The sequence below is a fragment of the Capricornis sumatraensis genome, chromosome 5 (assembly GCF_032405125.1).
Source record: "Capricornis sumatraensis isolate serow.1 chromosome 5, serow.2, whole genome shotgun sequence".
Lineage (NCBI taxonomy): Eukaryota > Metazoa > Chordata > Mammalia > Artiodactyla > Bovidae > Capricornis > Capricornis sumatraensis.
The window spans coordinates 82,512,088-82,527,387 of NC_091073.1; the positions used below are offsets into that span (position 1 = coordinate 82,512,088).

The window sequence follows — 15,300 nt, forward strand, 5'->3', positions numbered from 1 at the left end:
AAACCAGGAAGATGGTGTGAATGATTTAAATCTATTTAAATTTATATCTATTTAAATCAAATAGTATGCAACCCTAGTGTTATTCTAGGGCTTATTGTTTTACCTGTCCCAGAAACCTGACAGTGTCAGAATCTCTGGAACTGGTCCACACAGTTTAAATTTGTCACTCTCACTTAAGGGCCACACGTGTGGGAAGTGTGTGAGAACGTGTTTCTTCCTGCTCCCACAGAAAGGCAGAGAGAGAGTGTTCTGCTTGCAGGTGCAGGCTCAGAATCAGATGAAGAAGCTATTACAGTTGTCCCCTTGTATGTTGGGGGACTGGTTCCAGTACCCACCAAGACATGGAAACAACTTAAATGCCCATTAACAGAGGAATGAATAAAGAAAATATGTTACATGCATAAAATATAGTATTACTCAGCCATAAAAAAGAAAGAAAGAAAGGCATTTGCAGCAATGTGGATGAATGAGCTTATCTACAAAACAGAAGCAGAGTCATAGACATAGAAAACAAATTTATGCCCATGCACCAGCCCCAAGCATGCTGTATCCTGCGTCAGACATAGACTGGCGATTCAATTCTTACATGATAGTATACATGATAGAATGCCATTCTCCCAAATCATCCCGCCCTCTCCCTCTCTCAGAGATGTTATGGGGAGGGAGGTGGGAGGGGGTTTCATGTTTGGGAATACATGTAAGAATTAAAGATTTTAAAATTTAATAAAAAAAAAAAAAAGAAAAAAAAAAAAAAGAAAACAAATTTATGGTTACCAGGGGGTAAGGGAAGAGGGATAAACTGGGAGATTGGGACTGACATATACACACGGAAAGTGAAAGTGAAGTCGCTCAGTCGTATCTCACTCTTTGCGACCCCATGGACTGTAGCCCACCAGGCTCCTCAGTCTATGGGATTTTCCAGGCATGAATACTGGAGTGGGTTGCCATTTCCTTCTCCAGGGGATATTCCCGACCGAGGGATAGAACCTGGGTCTCCCGCATTGTAGGCAGACACTTTACTGTCTGAGTCATAAGATAGATAACTAATAAGGACTTACTGTTTACCACAGGGAACTCTACTCAATACTCTAATGGCCTGTAGGGAAAAAGAATCTAAAAAAGAGTGGATATATGTATAACTGATTCACTTTGCTATATTCTTGCTATATGCTTGATTCACTTTGCTATAACACAACACTATAAATCAACTATACTCCAATAAAAATTAAAATAAAATAAATATAAAAAAATTCACTTCACCCACTTAAAAAAAAAATCCCTAGGAGTTACAACTCAAAGAGAAGATGGCCCCCTTCTAGGACCAAGAGAACCATGAACTTAGCAGAAGAGTTTGGGGCTCCAAAAAGGGAGGGCATAGCACATGGGCACCATGGTCAGTCACTTTGCTTTGTCACTTAAGCCCCTTTTTCAGGGCCCGGGCACTTACCTCAGCCTGCCAGATGGGGTTCACAGTGTTGCCAATGATTTTGGATCGCCTCTCCTGTCCGTGGTGGGGGAGGGCAGGAAAGATGCTGTGCTTCCCAGGCTGAATAGAAATCTTCAGGTAAGGGTCTGGGTTGAAAAACATCCCTTTCTTCAACCCCATGGCCTGGAAATCTATAAAATAGAGGATATTTCAATTTTATGTGTTTTAGCAAGGTTAAAGATTATCTGTCCGTGGAATTCTCCAGGCAAGAATACTGGAGTGGGTAGCCATTCCTTTCTCTAGGGGATCTTCCTGACTCAGGGATCAAGCCTGGGTCTCCCGCATTGCAGGCAGATTGTTTACTGTCTGAGCCATCAGGGAAGGCCCAAAAGATTATATGAGGTTTTATACAAGGAGAAGAGTCCATCTGAAACACGGAAAAAATGTTCAATCTTGAACCATTTTTCACCTCATTACAAAATATGGACTGATGTGTCTCCAGAACCCATTACATGGAACATTTACTGATGCATATTAAATTGGTTTGGTAAGAACTGCCTGTAATAAATCCATACTGGCATTGTGGTCACTATGCTTTTCAAGAGAGGACTGTTGACCTTTTCTGGTTTGGACTTCTGGTGCTCCTCAGGCTGGTTGGGATGAGGCTGAGGGTTACCTCAGGAAACCTGGGTGCACGCTGAGGGAGGAAACCCATCTTGGAAAATTCAGTGGGTCTAGGTGAAAATTCTTCCAAGTGGAGACAGAAAAACAAGGGCTCTAGTCTCACAGTAAATAGGATCTTCACTGAGTAAGGAAAGAGAGAATTAGGGGAAAAAAGAGAAAGATGAAGATTAAAAGAGTGAAGAGCAGGGGCATTGGAGGAAAGAAGAAAATCATGGCCTCCATGGAGCTAATGTACTTCAGTGAGGAGAGTTCTGAGGAGAGATCATGCTGTCAGAAGGAAAGCCTTGGAAAACGGAGCCATTCCCTGTAATTCAAAGTATCTGATCGTGTAAAATTTCATGCTGTGTGTAGGGGGGAGAGAGAGGTGATAGTGGTTTATGGCTGTTCTGCCGACAATCTGAAATCATATTTATTGGAAATAAATTTATAATATCAAAAACATAATTAAAAATTTTGTATTATTAAAGTCTTTTCCAAAAAATTGTTCCTACTTATACATAAGTAAAAGACACAGTTAAAACTACATTGGGTTGATTCTCAAGTATGGTATAAGTTGTGAGATGTTTGGAGGAATTTGTCACTGATGGAAAAAAGTACAGAAGTTCAGCTCAGTCATGTTCAACTCTTTGTGACCCCATGGACTGCAGCACACCAGGCTTCCCTGTCCATCACTAGCTCCTGGAGTTTGCTCAAACTCATGTCCTTCGAGTCAGTGATGCCATTCAACCATAGAAGTGAAAGAAAAAGGTAAAAATACATTGGATTGATTCTCAAGTATGGTATAAGTTGTGAGGTGTTTGGAGGAATTTGTCACTGATGGAAAAAAGTACAGAAGCTTTCATGTGAATTTAGTTAAATGATACTTTGAATTGATTCAAAGCAATCTCTGTAACAAAACTGTTCTTCCACTGTTGCATTATAATATACTGCTGTGAGGTGGAATAAAGGTTAGAAAATACAAACATCACAGAAATTTGCAAAACTCAGGTATCACCCATAGAAATCTGTGACAGCCTGAGTCTTCTCTCCTTAGAAAGGTCTGTCTGTAGGGTTGATCTTTCGCTAGTGTTGGGGGGGTTCTCATACCTCAGAACTGATAAGAACTCATCTCTGTGTCCCAAGTGTTTGCGCAAACTACCTTGTTTACACTGAATGTCTGCTTTCCTCTGGGAGTCTGGAATTTTAGTAGGTCCTAGGAGGAATTTGGCCACATGAGCAGCCTCCAGTGAAAACCTTGGACTCTGAATCTTTGTTGAGCTTCCTTGTTTCCCTGGTGGCTCAGAAGGTAAAGAATCTGCCTGTACATTCTATCATGTATACTATCATGTAAGAATTGAATCGCCAGTCTATGTCTGACGCAGGATACAGCATGCTTGCGGCTGGTGCATGGGGATGACCCACAGAGATGTTATGGGGAGGGAGGTGGGAGGGGGTTTCATGTTTGGGAACACATGTAAGAATTAAAGATTTTAAAATTTAATTAAAAAAAAAGGAAAAAAAAATAAAATAAAATAAAATAACTAAAAAAAAAAAAAGGCAAAAAAAAAATAAATAAAATAAAATGCAAAAAAAAAAAAAAAAAAAGAATCTGCCTGTAGTGTGGGAGACCTGGGTTTGATCCCTGGATCAGGACAATCCCCTAGAGAAGGGAATGGCAACCCACTTCAGTATTGTTGCCTAGAGAATTCCATAGACAGCGGACCCTGGTGGGCTACAGTCCATGGGGTCGCAAAAAGTCAGACATGACTGAGTGACTAAAAAAATTTTTGATAGGTAATAATTCATATTTTTATCATAACTTGTTGCTGGGGAAAATGAACCCGAGCTGTACGACCCCAGTGGGAGAGGACTCATGGAAACTTGCACCTGGTTTCTTCCAGATTTCATCCTGGGTACCTTTTTCCTTTGCAATTTGCTTTTTCTCTTTTCAATGTTTTATAGTCATGAGTATGACAATCTTCATGACTTCTCCTAGTGAATCATCATTTCTGGGAGGTGGTACTGGGGACAATGGCCGAGGATGTGATAGACATATAGATTTATTTACCATAAAATAATATGACTATCATCGCCTTCATCACTTCCACCACTACTGCCAGCCATTTATTGATTAGTTACTAAATTCTGCGAACCATTCTATGCCCTTCAAATACATAATCTGATTTAATCCTAACTACAAACTCTATAAAGTAGTTATTATATCATTAGTTTGAGGAAGAAAATATAGATGCTTCTGAGTTAAGTAACTTGAACAGGTTTTTATATTTGGTCAATGTCAGAAATGAAATTTGAACCTGCCTCTTTGATTCCAAAGTCTGTGTTTTTAACCAATATGTGATACTACCTTTTTATAAAAATTCTAACTTTGGCATGGGTCAAATCCTTATGCATAAACAGGTCTTTTGAAAAAATTCTCTTCCATCAAACAACTTATCTAAATCTGCATAATATGTCTTTATCACATGTTTGATACATGATAAGTCTAGTCATGCTTCATTGTTCTTGTTTTTTTGTCCAAAAGAAAGCATCTTTCTTTACTATTCATACATTTATTCTTCCAGATTAATCTTATTATTTTTTTAAAAAGCTGCCTCCAAACAATTGGAATTTTGATCAGAATTATATTAAATTTATAGATTAATTTTGGAAGAAATGGGAACTTTATACTCAGGAGCATATATTTCTTCATATTTTCATGCCTCATTTCATGTCCTCCAGTGAGCTTTTATAGTTTAAATTCAATTTGTATACTTATTAAAATATGTGTTTCACAGAGTAAAATGTTTGAAAACTGCAGTATTAAGGAGTCAATTAGGAGTTTAAAGAGTGCTTGGCCGGGAGTCAGTATATTCAGATTTTAGTCTGGAATACTCACCGTTGAATTTTATAACTTTAGAAAATTGATATAACTTTTTGGGTCTCAATTTCTTCAACTCTGAGATTGTTGGAATGGATGTGTATAATAACACATAGAGTTTTATGATTTTCCAAAAGTAAATGATACATTAATGGGAGAATATTTAATCTTCCTCCATTTTTCCTGTATTAGTTTTTTGTTCTGATGATAAACATGATACACACTTTTTATAACATTTTTAAATACAGAAGGAAAAGAAACAGAATTTTAAAGTTATTTCAAATTGTACTGCCTAGTGGCAGCCATTACTAGATTTTTTCTTTATTGTCTTTCAGTAATTTGCATAATTTTCAGTTGAGACCATACTGTATATATAAACATTTGTCCTAATTTTTTTTCTTTTGCCTGGATTATATAATAAAATGTCTGGTCCCATGTCTTTTAGAACATTTTGATACATAATTCTTAAGAGCATATGGTATTTCATTATTTGACTCTGTGGTAATTTTGAATGTTTAAATTGTCTCCATTACCTGTGGGGGAAAAACCCTTTATTTGCATTTGTAATTTGTTGAGGTTGCAGTGTTAATTCTTTGAAAATTAAAGGGATAATAGTTATATAGGAAATTTATTACCACCAAGAAGTGGTAAAAACTGAATATATAAACAAGATTTGAAAAGTAAAACATTTGCATCAACATTCTTGCTTTGCCATGTCTACTGTATTCTTGAAATTTTCCATGATCTATCTTTCTGCTTATTTCTCATTTTATAATCTAAAAAGAAAAGCAGTCCAATTATATGCAGTATCTCCAGTTCTGGAGGTTTTGTTTTTTTTTAATCTCTCTGTATACTGGAGTGGATATTCACATATACTCTCAGATAAGATGCAAGGGTGAAATTCTTTGAGCCCTTGCAAATCTGAAGATGTGTTTCTCTTACCTTCTCACATAAATGACAATCTGGTAGGCACAGAAATCTTCAGCTAAAATATGCTGCCCTTAAAGCTCTGTAGCCTTTACTTCATAGTGTTCTGTATTATAAGACAAATCTGAAATTAACATGAGGTTTATTCTTTTGTATCATGCTTTTTCCACTCAGATGGCTACTCTGTCTGCATTTGAAAATTTCTTTTAAAAATAGCATTTGTCTAGATGTTGCTCTCTGCACATACTTTTTTCCTAGTACGTGATAGTCAGACTTAAGGATGCAAAATTATATCCAGCTCAAAAAAATCTTTCTGCTATTATTATTTGTTCTGATCTCTCCATCAGAATTATCCATGTATTGCTCTGTATTTGTCATCCATCTTTTTACTTCCTTATCTTTTTAATGTCTGACTCTTCTATGTTTTTGATGAGAGAATCTCAAGTCGGTCTACCACATCATCGATTCTAATAATGTAGTGGTGAGTATGCGCTTCACTGCTTTCTAAAATCTCTCAAAGCTCACTTTGAATTCAATGACTGTACCTTTCAGAATTTATTTTAAATCTCTCCTTGACTATAATAGACAGAAAAATGGTCTCACACAGATGACCATGATCTAATTCCTGGAACCTGTGAATATGTCATCTTACACGGTAGAAGGGACTCTACAGACATGCTGAAGAATCTTAGCTGAGATGGAGAGATTCAGTGTGATGATAACAGTCCTTATAAAGTGGAGGAAGGAGGAGCAAACTGAGGAGAAAAGTGATGTGACAGCAGAAGCGGAGACTGGAGTGATACAGCCGTGAGCCAAAAACATGCGTAACAGACTTTAGAATCTCAAAGAGATGAGCATATTCTTCCTAGAAGATCTCAGAAGGGAAGTAGCCCTGCCTGTTGGTACCTTGATTTTCAGCCCTTAAGATTAATTTTGGATTTCTTATCTCCAGAACTGTATGAATACATGTGTGTTGTTTCAAGCAACTAACTTTATGGTAATTTGTTACAGCAGCAATAGGAAACAAATACACTTGACTTTCTTTTAGCTTCAAAGACCTCCCTTATCATTTTTCTTCATCCTAGATTTCTTACCTGATAGATTTTGCACTTTCCTGTGTTTTATAGAGTGTACAAGCAGACGAGGATATATCCTTCTCTTCAGTAGATATTTGTGACAAAATACATCCTTTTTCCTCTTGAGTGTTATGTCCTTCAACTTTTTTTCCCCCATTCTCCATACGTTTTTTAGGTCCATGATAGGTCCATGAGTAGGTTGTGTGTAGCCCTGGTATTGCCCATCTTTAGATAGTTTGGTTGTACAATGGGCTGCTGTTAGAATCCTCATCCCTACTTTTATACCTGGATATGACTAGCATGTAGTTAACTTCTTTGATAATTTGTAGGTTTTGCTTAGTTATAGATTTGATGACCTTTTAAGCTTTCTTTGAGGCATGACATTTATCATGATACTTTAAGCAGTATTTACTTTTCCTTGACAGTGAGTTAAACACAGACATATTCAATTACAAAGTATTATATCTCCACTACCATTCCAGGCGTGCTTCTTTACTTGCTCATTTTATACCTCCAGCCACATTTCATTGCTGGCAATTTTTGCCTTGAGATTAACTGTGAGAAAAATGATATATTGGGGACCATAGGAAATGAACCAATCCTAATCCTTAGAAAGTAGCTTTTTGAACAAAACTGGTGATGGTAGTGGGGTGATTTCTTTTCCTCTGGTCAGTCTATGAGTCCATGTTTGCATGGCAGAGCCAAAAATGGGAACCAATGAATGGAGATTTTGTCTCTTTCTGCAGTTCCATGCTGTCTATCCTGAATGGCACCCCTTGTAGACGTTAGGATTTTAGTGAGCTCTGGTTGGTGAAATTATCAATTTCGTACAGACAGTAGTTTTTCTGGCTTCTACTGTTTCTGAAGGCTTGTATAAATAATTGTTAGTTATCAATCATTTCAATGGGAATATAAGAATAACAAATCAAGAGTTGTTAGTTTTCTGTCCTAGTAATACAAATTATTGAGTTTTTTCTTTAAAAAAAAAAAACAACTGAGACAGACACATTCTATTGATGAATGTGTGCTTTTTTTAAAGACTTAGTTTCTTTTAGAGTAGTTGTAGATTAATAGCAAAATCAAAAGGAAATACACAGATTTTCCCATATACTGCCTGCTCCACACATGCATAGCCCCCCAGCCCCATTCTCAACATCTCCCACCAGATTGGTACATTGGTTACAAGTGATGAGCGTAGATTGACACATCATCATCACAGTGTCACTTTGATGAGAGACACTTTACCTTTCTTCCCCAAATCCATAATTTACACTAGGATTCACTCTTGGCACTATACATTCAATGGGCATTGGCAAATGCATTATCACATGTACCCATCATTACTCTCTCAGAGTATTTTCACTGCCCTAAAAATCCTGTGCCCCACCTGTTCATCTCTCCTCCCCCCATCACCTAGAACCACTGATGTTTCTATCATCTTCATAGTTTTACCTTTCCAGAATGTGACAATAGTTGGATTCACATAGCATGAAGCCTTTCTAGATTGGCCTTTTTCAATGAGTAATATACAGTCAAGATTCCTCATGTCTTTTCATGGCTTGACATTTCATTTCTTTTTAGCACTGAATAATATTCCACTATCTGAATGTACTACAATTTATTTATCCATTCACCTACTGAAAGACATCTTGATTGCTTCCAAGTTTTGGCAATCATAAATAAAGCTGCTATAGACATCTGTGTCAGGTTTTTGGGGTAATTTCCAAGCAATGTGATCATGGGGTCATGTAGTAAGAAATTTTGAAAGAAACTACCAAAATGCATTTCAGAGTGTCTGTACCATTTGCTTTCCTACCAGCAATAAATGTGAGTTCCTTCTGCTCCACATCTTTGCCAGCATTTAGTGTTTTCAGTGTTCTGGATTTTGGTCATTCCAATAGGTACATAGTAGTATCTCATTTTAATTTGCCTTTCCCTAATGATATCCGCTGGATCATAAAAAAAGCAAGAGAGTTTTAGAAAAACATCTATTTCCACTTTATTGACTATGCCAAAGCCTTTGACTGTGTGGATCACAATAAACTGTGGAAAATTCTGAAAGAGATGGGAATACCAGACCACCTGACCTGCCTCTTGAGATATCTGTATGCAGGTCAGAAAGCAATGGTTAGAACTAGACATGGAACAATAGACTGGTTCCAAATAGGAAAAGGAGTACGTCAAGGCTGTATATTGTGAGCCTGCTTTAACTTCTATGCAGAGTACATCATGAGAAACGCTGGGCTGCAGGACCAGATGGCTTCACAGCTGAGTTCTACCAAAACTTTAGAGAAGAGCTGACACCTATCTTACTCAAACTCTTCCAGAACACTGAAGAGGAAGGCAAACTTCCAAACTCATTCTATGAGGCCACCATCACCCTAATACCAAAACCTGAAAAAGATGCCACAAAAAAGAGAAAACCACAGGCCAATATCATTGATGAACACAGATGCAAAAATCCTTAACAAAATTTTAGCAAACAGAATCCAACAACATATTATAAAGATCATACATCATGACCAAGTGGGCTTTATCCCAGGGATGCAAGGATTCTTCAATATCCGCAAATCAAACAATGTAATACACCACATTAACAAATTGAAAAATAAAAGCCATATGATTATCTCAATAGATGCAGAGAAAGCCTTTGACAAAATTCAACATCCATTTATGATAAAACCCTCCAGAAAGCAGGAATAGAAGGAACATACCTCAACATAATAAAAGCTATATATGACAAACCCACAGCAAACATTATCCTCAACGGTGAAAAATTGAAAGCATTTCCCCTAAAGTCAGGAACAAGACAAGGGTGCCCACTCTCACCACTACTATTCAACATAGTTTTGGCCACAGCAATCAGAGCAGAAAAAGAAATAAAAGGAATTCAGATTGGAAAAGAAGAAGTAAAACTCTCACTGTTTGCAGATGACATGATCCTCTACATAGAAAACCCTAAAGACTCCACCAGAAAATTACTAGAGCTAATCAATGAATATAGTAAAGTTACAGGATATAAAACCAACACACTAAAGTCTTTTGTATTCCTATACAATAACAATGAGAAAACAGAAAGAGGAATTAAAGAAACAATTTCATTCACTATTGCAACAAAAAGAATAAAATCGGAATATATCTACCTAAAGAAACTAAAGACCCATATATAGAAAACTATAAAACATTGGTGCAAGAAATCAGAGGACACAAATAGATGGAGAAATATACCATGTTCATGGATCAGAAGAATCAATATAGTGAAAATGAGTATACTGCCCAAAGCAGTCTATAGATTCAATGCAATCCCTATCAAGCTACCAATGGTATTTTTCAGAGAACTAGAACAAATAATTTCACAATTTGTATGGAAATCCAAAAAGCTTGAATAGCCAAAGAAATCTTGAGAAAGGAGAATGGAACTGGAGGAATCAACCTGCCTGACTTCAAGCTCTACTACAAAGCCACAGTCAAAAAAAAAAAAAAAAGCCACAGTCATCAAGACAGTATGGTACTGGCACAAAGACAGAAATATAGATCAATGGAACAAAATAGAAAGCCCAGAGATAAATCCATGCATCTATGGACACCTTATGGAGGCAAGAATATACAATGGAGAAAAGACAATCTCTTTAACGAGTGGTCCTGGGCAAACTGGTCAACCACTTGTAAAAGAATGAAACTAGAACACTTTCTACACAAAAACAAACTCAAAATGGATTAAAGATCTAAACGTACGATCAGAAACTATAAAACTCCTAGAGAAGAACATAGGCAAAACACTCTCTGACATAAACCACAGCAGGATCCTCTATGACCCACCTCCAAAAATATTGGAAATAAAAGCAAAAATAAACAAATGGGGCCTAATTAAAATTAAAAGCTTCTGCACAACAAAGGAAACTATAAGCAGGGTGAAAAGGCAGCCTTCAGAATGGGAGAAAATAATAGCAAATGAAACAATGCACAAAGAATTAATCTCAAAAATATACAAGCAGCTCCTGCAGCTCAATACCAGAAAAATAAAAGACCCAATCAAAAAATGAGCCAAAGAACTAAAGAGACATTTCTCCAAAGAAGACATACAGATGGCTAACAAACACATGAAAAGATGCTCAACATCACTCATTATCAGAGAAATGCAAATCAAAACCACAATGAGGTACCATTTCACGCCAGTCAGAATGGCTGTGATCCAAAAGTCTACAAGCAATAAATGCTAGAGAAGGTGTGGAGGAAAGGGAACCCTCTTACACTGTTGGTGGGAATGCAAACTAGTACAGCCACTATGGAGAACAGTATGGAGATTCCTTAAAAAACTGGAAATAGAACTGCCATATGACCCAGTAATCCCACTGCTGGGCATACACACCGAGGAAACCAGAATTGAAAGAGACACGTGTACCCCAATGTTCATTGCAGCACTGTTGATAATAGCCAGGATATGGAAGCAACCTAGATGTCCATCAGCAGACAAATGGATAAGAAAGCTGTGATACATATACACAATGGAATATTACTCAGCCATGAAAAAGAATACATTTGAATCAGTTCTAATGAGGCAGATGAAACTGGAACTGATTATATAGAGTGAAGTAAGCCAGAAAGAAAAACACCAATACAGTATACTAGTGCATATATATGGAATTTAGAAAGACGGTAATGATAACCCTGTATGCAAGACAGCAAAAAAGACACAGATGTATAGAATAGTCTTTTGGACTCTATGGGAGAGTGCGAGGGAAGGATGATTTGAGAGAATGGCATTGAAACATGTAAATTATCATATGTGAAACGAATTGCCAGTCCAGATTTGATGCATGATACTGGGTGCTCGGGGCTGGTGCACTGGGATGACCCAGAGGGGTGGTATGGGGAGGGAGGTGGGAGGAGTGTTCAGGATGGGGAATATATGCACACTCATGGCAGATTCATGTCAATGTATGGCAAAATCAATACAATATTGTAAAGCAGTTAGCCTCCAATTAAAATAAATAAATAAATAAATAAATAAATAAAAAAAGAGAAACGCTGGGCTGGATGAAGCACAAGCTGGAATCAAGATTGCCAGGAGAAACATCAATAACCTCAGATATGCAGATGACACCACCCTTATGGCAGAAAGTGAAGAAGAACTAAAGAGCCTCGTGATGAAAGTGAAAGAGGAGAGTAAGAAGTTGGCTTAAAACTCAGCATCCAAAAAACTAAGATCATGGCATCTGGTCCCATCACTTCATGGCAAATAGATGGGGAAACAGTGGCTGGACTTTATTTTTTGGACTCCAAAACCACTGCAGATGGTGACTGTAGCCATGAAATTAAAAGACCCTTACTCTTTGGAAGGAAAGTTATGGCCAACCTAGACAACATGTTAAAAAGCAGAGACATTACTTTGCCAACAAAGGTCTGTCTAGTCAAGGCTATGGTTTTTCCAGTGGTCATGTATGGATGTGAGAGTTGGACTATAAGGAAGGCTGAGCACTGAAGAATTGATGCTTTGAAACTGTGATGTTGGAGAAGACTCTTGAGTGTCCCTTGGACTGCAAGGAGATCCAACCAGTCCATCCTAAAGGAGATCAGTCCTGGGTGTTCATTGGAAGGACTGATGCTGAAGCTGAAACTCCAATACTTTGGCCACCTGATGCAAACAGCTGACTCATTTGAAAAGACCCTGATGCTGGGAAAGATTGAGGCTGGAGGAGAAGGGGATGACAGAAGATGAGATGGTTGGATGGCATCACCAACTCAATGGACATGAGTTTGGGTAGACTCCGGGAGTTGGTGATGGACAGGCAGGCCTGGCGTGCTGCAGTTCATGGGGTCACTAAGAGCTGGACACAACTGAGCGACTAAACTGAACTGAATGACATTCGATGTGGAGCATCTTTTCATATGATTATTTGCCATCAGTATAGCTTCTTTTGGTGAGATATCTGATAAGATCATAAGATCTCTGATCCATTTTTCAATTGGGTTGTTTTCATATTGTTGAGTTTTAAGAATTCTTTGCATATTTTGGATTAACTGTACCTTATTAGATGTGTCTTTTTCAAATATTTTCTCTGAGTCTGTGGCTTGTCTTCTCATGTCCTTGACATTGTCTTTTGCAGAGCAGTTTTTAATTTTAATGAAGTCCATCTTACAATTTTTTCTTTCATGCATTATGCCTTTGGTGTTGTATCTAAAAGAGCATTACTCTACCCAGGGTCATTTAGGCTTTCTCCTATGTTATCTTCTGGGAGTTATATAGTTTTGTGGTTTACATTTAGATCTGTGATCCATTTTGAGTTAATTTTTTAAAGGGCATAAAGGTCTGTGTCTAGATTCTTTTTTTTTTTTTTTCTTTTGCATGTGCATGTCCAGCTGTTTCAGTACTACTTGTGGAAGGGACTATTTTGCTCAACTGTATTGCCTTTGCTCACCTTTCAAAGATCAGCTGACTATATAGGGGACTATTTCTGGGTACTCTCGTCTATTCCACTTATCTATTTTTCTTTTTTTTTTTTTCTCACAAGTACCACACTGTCTTGATTACTGCAGTTTTATTGTTAGTCTTGAAGTTGGGAAGCATCGATCCTCCAACTTTGATATTCCCCTTTGACACTGTGTTGGTTGTTCTGGGTCTTTTGCCTTTCCTTAAAAATTTTAGAAATCAATTTATCAGTTTTCACAAAATGACTTGATGGACTTTTGGTTGGGACTGCACTGATTCTACAGATCAGTGTGGGAAGAACTGACATCCTTACACTATTAAGTCTTCCTATCCATGAACATGGAATATATCTCCATTTATTTCGCTCTTTGATTTAATTCATTAGAGTTTTGCAGTTTTCCTTATAAATAGCTTATACATATTTTGTTAGATTTATACCTAAGTACTTCATGTGAGAAGATGCTAAATAGAAATAGATTTGTGCTTTTAATTTAAATTCCATTTGTTCATTGTGGTAGATAGGAAAGTGACTGACTTTTTGTACATTAACCTTGTTATTATCACTTATCAGTGGATTTTTAGACACATGTTTGCTTTACTGGGGGCTCACTTAGACATGGAAAGACCTGGTTGACTGTTCATCTTCCAAGGACACTCATGAACACTCATTCATTTCTTTGATCTCAGATCTTTGACATTAATGGCCTGCAAACCATTTGTTGTTTTGGCAATGAACTAAAGCAATAGTTTTCAAACTGGGCTTGATAGAGTTCTAAAGCTTCATGCCATTGTGTCTTTGCAAAGACCACTTTGAGTAAAATTGAGTGAATGGGGCTCTGAACTTTCTATATCATTATTGCTAGAGCAACTCAGTTTTTCTTTATATTTTTAATTTTTAAGTTATTTTAGATTTAAAGAAGATTTAGCCAATTTCCCTACTAACATGTTCCAGAACTATGGTACATGATGAAAACTAAAAAAAAAATGAAATGATTCTTAACTATTAACTAGGTATGATTAACAAAATTACAGGCTTCATTTGGATTTCCCTGCTCCTTCCACAGATGCATTGTTTTGAGCAGTTCAGTTTTTCTCTGTTTTGCCAACTGGACTTCATGTGAGATTTTATTTAGATAAAGGTCTGCTAGTTGCTTCTTGTCTCAGATTTTCCCTACCTCCACCTTATAAGTCCTCAATTACTGCTATTTAGCAATGGAGGAAAAGTAGAACAGTAGCTCCTCATCATTTCCTCTCATCTAAAGAATGCACCTATTCCTTATTGAACTCTCCAGAATATTTATGGGGTCAAGGGGAATTTTAAAATATGTTTTAAAATTTTGTTTTACAGATGGAGAAATTGAGGCAAGAGGTTGAGTAACTTGTAGGTAAGAGTCAAACTGAAGGTGTCTCCTGATTGCTGACTGAAATTCTTATTTTTTCCACAAAGGCCTTCAGATGAGTAAAACATACCTGAGAGAGAAAAGCTGATCAGCCTCCGACTTCCTTGCCCTTGCACGGTCTCATCAGAACCAATGCTTTTAAAAATCTGTAAGAAGGAAAATGGGAGACAAGCAAAAGAAGCATTGAAATAGATACACTCCAATACAAACATGCTTAATCACAGTTCTTTCTGTATCTATAGATACAAACACAGAAGTATAATGATTCCATTAGGCGACTATCGATTAGAATAAGCTTTTAGCAACCTAATGTCTTTTCCAATAATAGAATGGGAAATGCTAGTGAGAATGAGGGGGTACTTCTCAGAGAAATGGAAAGCAGCAAACATAATTAGTGTAATATCAAAGGTCCTTTATAACTACCTATGTAAATAATGCCTTTTAATATTCAAATTTACAAAAAGGTATTTATTAAAGCAGACCCTGAGGCAGTAAAATTG

The 15,300-nt window shown here is 37.1% G+C and overlaps 1 protein-coding gene across 1 annotated transcript in view; it reads right to left on the reverse strand.

Moving 5' to 3' along the window:
* Positions 1-15,300, reverse strand: part of HECW1 (HECT, C2 and WW domain containing E3 ubiquitin protein ligase 1) — a 257,418-nt gene that overhangs the window by 164,901 nt on the left and 77,217 nt on the right. The window contains exons 4-5 of the mRNA XM_068972905.1: positions 14,871-14,946; positions 1,448-1,617 (exon numbers count right to left, since the gene is read on the reverse strand). Of these exons, the coding sequence (XP_068829006.1) occupies positions 1,448-1,617; positions 14,871-14,946 (246 nt within the window). The remainder of the gene's footprint in view (positions 1-1,447; positions 1,618-14,870; positions 14,947-15,300) is intronic.